General features: G+C 50.8%; 1 protein-coding gene across 1 annotated transcript in view; it reads right to left on the reverse strand.

Annotated features, from left to right (window-relative positions):
* LOC123164845 (36.4 kDa proline-rich protein) overlaps positions 1-344 on the reverse strand; it is a 1,564-nt gene extending 1,220 nt beyond the window's left edge. Inside the window, exon 1 of the mRNA XM_044582437.1 lies at positions 1-344. Within this exon, the coding sequence (XP_044438372.1) occupies positions 1-278 (278 nt within the window). The 5' untranslated portion in view covers positions 279-344.
* Between the last annotated feature and the right edge of the window lie 7,135 nt (positions 345-7,479).

Genomic DNA, 7,479 nt, shown 5'->3' on the forward strand with positions numbered 1-7,479 from the left:
GGGCTGACGACCGGCGTGCGAGGGAGGTGGCCCTTGGGCGGGCCGACGACCGGCGGGCGAGGTACGTGGCCATGGGGCGGGCCGTAGACCGGCGGGCAAGGTACGCGGCTCTTCGGCGGGTGGGCGGGGGCCTTGGCCTTGGGCGGGTGGGAAGGCTTGGGGGCCTTGGGGGGCTTGCGGCACTCGTCGCAGGCGAGGGTGGGCGACGCGATGGCGGTGGTGATGAGGAGGAGGAAGGTCAGCAGGAGTGACCGGAGCTTCGTCGTGCTCGCCTCCATGGCTGCTACCTAGCTGGTGTGGAGCACGAGCGAGGTGGAGGGCTGATGTGTGCTTCTAGAGTTTGTGAGTAAGTGTGTGGTTTTATAGAGGAGATAAACACACCATTGGTCATTGAGCTCTCGCGAGATGAGCATATTGGTCATTCTTCGTTCAAAATGTGGTGAACCGGTCACAACACTCATTTTTATGAATAAACCGGTCATTCTGCCGTTTCCAGCCGTAACGGGCGCTGAGGTGGCATGCTGACTTGGCGCTGGGTCCACGCACACACCACATGCGCATGTTAGATGGCGGGATTTTTTGCAAGAAGGGCCCTGGGAAGATGTGGAGCATAGTTTGGACCCTTTGAGGATTTTTTGCTCCGCTGGTGCTTGTTCTAGACAGGAACTCGACGCGAAGCTACCAAGCGATGGCCTCTCGTCCGCCGACCGCCGTGCGCTATGGCCGTTGCCGAGGCCGCTCACACTGAGATGCACCACGCCATGCCATGCCCCGACGCCACTACCGCCACACACGATCTGCAGCACTGCTACCATCGCCGTCGCGCGCCACGTGTGCCGTTGCTGCCGCCGACGAGCGTGATGGCGAGCCCATTGCGTCTTTCTCTCGATGACCACTCCCGTTGTGGCGTGGTGTTCCCTCAATTGGGGTGGAGGTTCCTTCATTCGCTAGCCCGCTGCACCGCGCTCCCCCGTGCACTCCGTGGCCACCTAATACGCCCGAGCGAGCCACCTAGAGAAAAAGGACATAGAATTGATGGAGCCTGGACGTAATAGCCTCAATCCCGCAACCACTATGTATTTTTCTGAATTTGTGTCGCTTCCGCTGTGGTTCTTACTGTTCGTGAGGCCGTACTACGCCCAGACGCAACTGTGGGACGCGGTGTAGCGTTGTCCCAGCTTGCCTCGCCCAGAGGACCACCTCGTGTTGCTTGCACCGGACCATCGGCTCACTGCCGACGACGTCCGACCTCGCCGCCAGGTAAGATACATGACAATTCCTCGCCAGAAGGTCATCAACATCGTCTCACACACCTCTCCCCTTCTCGATTGTGGCCAAGCCGTCCCCTTCTCCATCTCCGGCATGGTAGTACTTGCTTCATCTCCGGCATGGTAGCACTCGCGTTGTTACCAACACCGTGGACCAGCACATGAGCGTCCTCCCCATAACATCTCATCGGAATAACCAAAACATCACCGCCTAGGTAGCTACACTCACGCTCACGCTCTCATCGGCATCCAGTGTGCATCGTCGCCTACGTCCTTTGTCGCACGCGCAGACAACAACCACTCGCCATCTTATCCAAGGCTTCGCAGAGTCCATGTCACGCATCCTCGAGAAGGCCACACCACGCAAGCCTGCTCTGGCCGCAGCCTCTGGCAGCCAAGCCCGCACACTCACACCACCCCAGGCCGGTGCGACCTCACTCCCGCATAGCCCCTACGCCCATCTCACCTCCGGTAGCTTCTGTCGCGCTCGTAACTGGCGTCTAAGTTGCTCATACATGGTCCGTGAGAGGCTGACAGGTGGGCCTGATTTAGTGTGAAACTGGTGCAGCCATGACAAGTTCCCAATTAATATGTCCAGGGTCTTTCTTGAAAAGAATCCCACCCTCTGATATGTGCACACGCCGTAGTTGTGGGCCCAACGCCAAGTCAGCACGCCACCTCAGCACCCGTTACGGCCGGAAATGGTAGAGTGACCAATTTGCTCATAAAATTGAATGGTGTGACCGGTTCATCACATTTTGAGAGAAGAGTGACCAATGTGCTCATTTCGTGAGAGTTCAATGACCAATGGTGGGTTTATCTCTTTATAGAGCGAGGAGCGTGCACTGGAGGCCCGTGATCTCTACGGTGGCTATTGTTTTCATACTATGCGTGTAGGTGACTAGGGAGTGATTTACTGTGTACTGTGATGCGTTGTTCGAAGCTACACCCAGCATGGGAGCAAATTATCTTAGTTACGTACCTCCAAAAAAGAACACGCGGGAAATGATACTCTCTGTTTACAGGTCGTGTAGTTGTTTTAAATTGGGACTGGCTAGATAGTGGATTGAAAACATTATGTGGGTCAGTCGACTGACCACAATTTGGTTCAGTGGATTTGTGTGCATGCTGCTCCTTTCAACAACTAACAGTAACGCTGCGTCACCGAATACTTCCAGCTGAAAGGAGTTGCCAACTGCCGGTGATTTCGATCGGCCTGGGTACAGGATCGCCGTCTCGTGACTATGTACGGCGATGGTGCTCTCTTCCTAGTTCCTAGGTTGTTGTTCTCCGTTGAATAGAAGACGACGAAGTACAGTACGTATTGTACTCCTACGTACAGTACGTATGTTTGGCGTCGAGATGGATCTGCACATGCATGCTATATATCCTTCCATCCGATTGGACATGACAATCAATCCGCATTTTCATGGAGGCCTCATTTTTCATGCACGCATGAGAGCGTCTAGCTAGCTAGCCCCCAAGGAGCCCCAAACGGATGTACAAGTACTGTACTGTGCTGAGTATCCCAGCGAACGCCCTCATAGCCACATAATCAAGATCTGATGGTGGTAGTTTTTGATTGAAAAAAACACTACAATAAACGAAATGCCATGCCTTTTTTTGGCAAAAATGTCATCCAAAACACTAAAACTTCCAGCCGCGAGTGCCATCTCGCTGGCAATTGCAGTCCAAAGGAAATTGTCGTGTCGTTCGAATCACGGCAGCATGCAATGCTGCATGAGCGCGTACGTACGTACGTCCAGACCGTGTGGTTGGTGGAGCTTTGCTACCTAGGTACACTCCGTACTCCTACATCTAGTACATGCCTGCATCTGCATGCATGGCCAGCCGGCCCACACGTCCTCTGCGGTCTGCACTGTGCTACGCGTGCCGCTGGGGCCAGGCACGAGACCGACTAGCCACCACTCCGGTCCTCTATCTACGTCTCTAGCCGCACTCGCGGTGCTACATGGACGATATTTTGCGGCCGACTTCCCTCTCCCTACGACACAAATCGCAGCCATGTATCACATTCGGTCAGTGGCTACAGCCGCCGACCGTCGTCCGATTTTCGTACCCTAACCATCGTTTTCACAGTAATTCTGATTTCCTTCTCTTTGGTGGTATGTATCGTTCCTTCTCTCCTGCGACTACACACATGCGTATATATGTACTCCCTCCAATTCATATAAGTTGTCACAGCTGATTCATGACACAGTTGCACTAAATCATCGACAATTGATATGAACGGGAGAGAATACCTGATTTCCCAAAGAAAGAGAAAATAAGAGGATGAGGGCTACACGTGCATGCATGCATGCTGGGTTTGCACCAGCTGTGGTGTGCGTGCTGTATCAAGTCGGGCGGAGGGAGGTAGCTAGCCGTCCGTGATCCTGGTGGGGCAAGCGTGAAGTTGGATCCATGCGGCTCCGTGACCCGCATCCTATATCCTGTTCCAAGATACTCCTCCGTCCGACGCTGCTCGTCGTCTTGTCCAAAATTGTTCTCCCTGGCAAGTCTATGGGAGCCAGCTCGCGGTTTCACGTGAGTTACTGCTTACGGCTCCGATTGGACGGGTGGTACGTGGCTTTGTTTAGGCGACAGCACGGACAGTTCACGGTTCATGATGCAATGCAGTCGACCTGCCGCCGTCTCATGTCTGCGCTGTCCAGATTGCTTGAATCTCATTCCTTTTGTACTGACCACGTAATGTTTTTTAGAGGCTTATTACATGACCTGGAGGTCGACGTACCGTGTGCAAATTAAGCCCATGCATGCGTTACGAATCTCTCTTACATTGGTCTTGTGCGCCCATGCAATACATATACAGAATTTTTGGCGCTTGGCGGTGCAGCCCATGCATGTGCGATCTTGGCATGGAACAAAGGTGTATCTTTTCAACTCGACCTCATCAAAAACCATGTGTGAGGTGTTCTTGCCACGACACGCATATGCCCCGATCTCCCGGTAATTCTGCGGTACAATCGAAGGAGGCAATAAGCTTTCTTTCTTGTCTGTTTGAAATTGCTGGCAAATAATAAGCTTTCGTCTCAGCGCGTCGGCAGGCATGCTATCATATCACCTTGTGCCACTTGCTCAACTGGCGCTGGGTGCCAAAGAGATGCTCCAAAGCTAGTCAAATAGGGAGGGTGGCCCACTGCCATCCACTTCTGTTTTGCCTAGTGATCTTTCCAAAGCAGAGGAGGGCACGAGATTACAGGGGCAGGCTCGATATTTGTTTCATATAATTTCACTTTGGAAAGGGTTTGAACTTTATCAAAGGTAAAAGCATAGTTTAGAAAACCGGACCGGACCGGCGCTCGAACCGGAAAAAACCGGAACCAGCAGCCATAACGGTTTTTTAAGCTAATAAGATCGTTCTGCAATCAGACCGGAGAAAACCGATAAAACCGGCCGGTTTTTTAGAAAACCGGTGAAAAAACAGGGAAAACCCAAAAAAAAATTAATAGAAATTGGGAGAAGTGGAATTCAATCCCAGGACGTGTGAGCAGTACGCGGGGCCCTGCCCACGGCCCAATAACCAACTCAGCTGTGCTACTTTGTTGTCCACTACATGGAAATAATTTTATTTGACCATTGTTTCACACTATATTAACACATATATTACTCAACATATATTATTTTATTGCTTAAAAAACCAACAATCAAACCGGTGAACCGGCAGTCCGACCGGTAAAAACCTGAACCGAAAACCTTTTCGGTTCGGTTTTCTAAACTATGGGTAAAAGGAAACACCTCGTTGCAAGGAACGATACCGACTCTCCACATTTGTTCTCTATTTTTTAGGAAAATTTACGGGTGCTATTTTTTCTGGGGGCTTTACGAGTGCTATTCACATAAGGTTTGTCAGACACGTCATGTCCAACGTAAGCGCTTGGGCAGGCGCTTAAAAAAATACGACCTATGTCCGACAATGTAAGACATTTTTAAGTTGTTTTAGCTTGTAAAAACATCTTATATTATAAAAGATGGAGGGAGTATAAGTTATTATTTTTAACTTAACGACTTTGCTACCACTCTCATTTCCAACATAAACACCTACGAGCTACCCAATAGGCACCTCACTCTGATTCATTTTGTACTCGTGCTTGGAAATCCCGCCCTAGCACCGGGCAACTTAGTCGGTATCGATGCAAAGTAAAATCCTAGGATTGATGGCTCGCTAGGGTAACGGCCAGGAAACTCATCGTGGCACCTCGTGCTAGCGCTCGCGTTGGAGGTGCTCTTAGGCCTTGTATAATGCTAAGTGCTTAGAGAGGTACTTAGAAAAATAAACCGGATTTTTCTGAAGCATCAATGCTTATTTTATAGAAGAGACGTCTAATTAAACGTCTGGCCTGTACAAATAAATACCGGTGTTTAAGGAAAGCATGGTTTATTTCTTCAATCACCTCTCCTAAACATCTTGCATTGTACAAGGCCTTAAGACTCATCGTTGGTGTCGCTCCCTTACGGTGAATTCTCCTGAGGCGCTAGCAGGCCTAATGCATTCCTGGCACTGGGAAGCCATGCATGAGTGCAGGCACCACCAGTGGCGGAGCTACAGTAGGAAAGCTAGGCGGGCCAGTAGAAAGAAAACCACAATACTTTTGCACTCATGTCCCAGTCTACACTCAGTCCCCTACTGCATTTGCTATGTGTTGGGCAGGCCACGGCCACTTTTGGCAACACGTAGCTCCGCCGGTGGGCACCAGTAACACACATGCTTTTCTTCGGGGCGAAAGCCCATTATCTCTCCTTGCCGGCAGACCATATAGCATTAATGTAAGCATCATAACCATGATGAAACTACAATTTTGACTCGAAGTGGTGATGTGCCCATGTTTGGCCTTCACTTTCAGTGAGATTTTTATGAAATTCATTAATTCCAGTCATCTCACCAAACATTGAAATATTTACCTTTTGGCCAAAATATTTTTGGAATTTCATTAATACATAGGAATTCAAATATTTTCAATAAAATTCAAATATTTATTTGAACTCAAGTGAATATTATGTCCCTTTGGCTGAAATGCAAACAAAAAACACTAAAATTCAGTGATTTTAGTTGGTGCTAAGAATTTTTCTAAAACTGGAATTGGAAACCATGGGCCTGGTTGGACCTGAAAAAATTGGCATACGAGCGAAAATCTCTCTTGAAAGTGTTGTCCTGTAGGGCTGTGCGCTATGTGTGATTACCTATAGTTTTCTACTGGTGGATATGTTCTTTTTTTTTTTGCGGGGAACTGGTGGATATGTTCGACACTAGGTTGGTGATAGTTCGTGAGGAATATAGCCATTGCGCGAGGCTAGTGTAAAGATGATAACCTCTAACTTTGTTGAGAGGATGTGTTCGAATTTTTGTCGAAAAGGACCACATGCGCGAACGAATTGCCAAAAAAGACCACCTGCATATAAATTTGACAAAAAAGACCCCGTCGGCCGTGGCGGCAGGCGACACGTGGCACCTGCCGCCACGCTGCGAGGCGGCAGCACCTGCCGCCACCGGGCCAGGTGGCTGGCTGCCTGCAACGGGATTCTGGCCGAGCGACGGAACGGGCTGGCGTGGCGGGGCCCGGCCGCCTCCTGGCGCGGCGGCAGTTCTGTAGCCGCTGGGACTGGCCGCCTCGCCCCACGGCGGCAGTACTGTACACGCTCGGCTGCGGCAGAAATCACATATTTGACCTGAGGACGAAATCAAATCACAAACTGACCTGGTTTCGAAAAAAATTCACTCTGCTGACCCTTTCGTGTGGCGCCCGACAGCTAGGCGTTGCACACTACTATGCAGCGCCTCTGCCTTAGGCGTCGCACCTCCTGCCAGCGTGGCAGCCCTGGTCCAGTTGCGGCCCCACAGACAGCACTGCAGCGCCTAAGGCTTAGGCGCCACACTTGTAATGTGCAGCGCCCGTCTCTTAGGCGCTGCACATTGACTTAAGCCGCATCGGGCCAGCCCCTCCCAGCAGTTCTTCCCCCTCTTGCTCTTGCTCTGTTTACAGAGAGCGGCGGCGGCGGCGCCCCCTTCGGATCCCTCCCCCACACCCCTCTCAGATCTGACGTTTTGAGGCCCGGATTCGATCTCCAATCCCTCCTACTAGGTAAACTCCTCCGTTCCCTTTCTTTTCCTCCGTAAATGCATTGCAATTTTAGGGATTTGCCCAAGATTAGGTGGAACCTTTGATTTGCTTGGTTTGGATCTTTGTTTGCC

This window comes from Triticum aestivum, chromosome 7D (assembly GCF_018294505.1).
Source record: "Triticum aestivum cultivar Chinese Spring chromosome 7D, IWGSC CS RefSeq v2.1, whole genome shotgun sequence".
NCBI lineage: Eukaryota > Viridiplantae > Streptophyta > Magnoliopsida > Poales > Poaceae > Triticum > Triticum aestivum.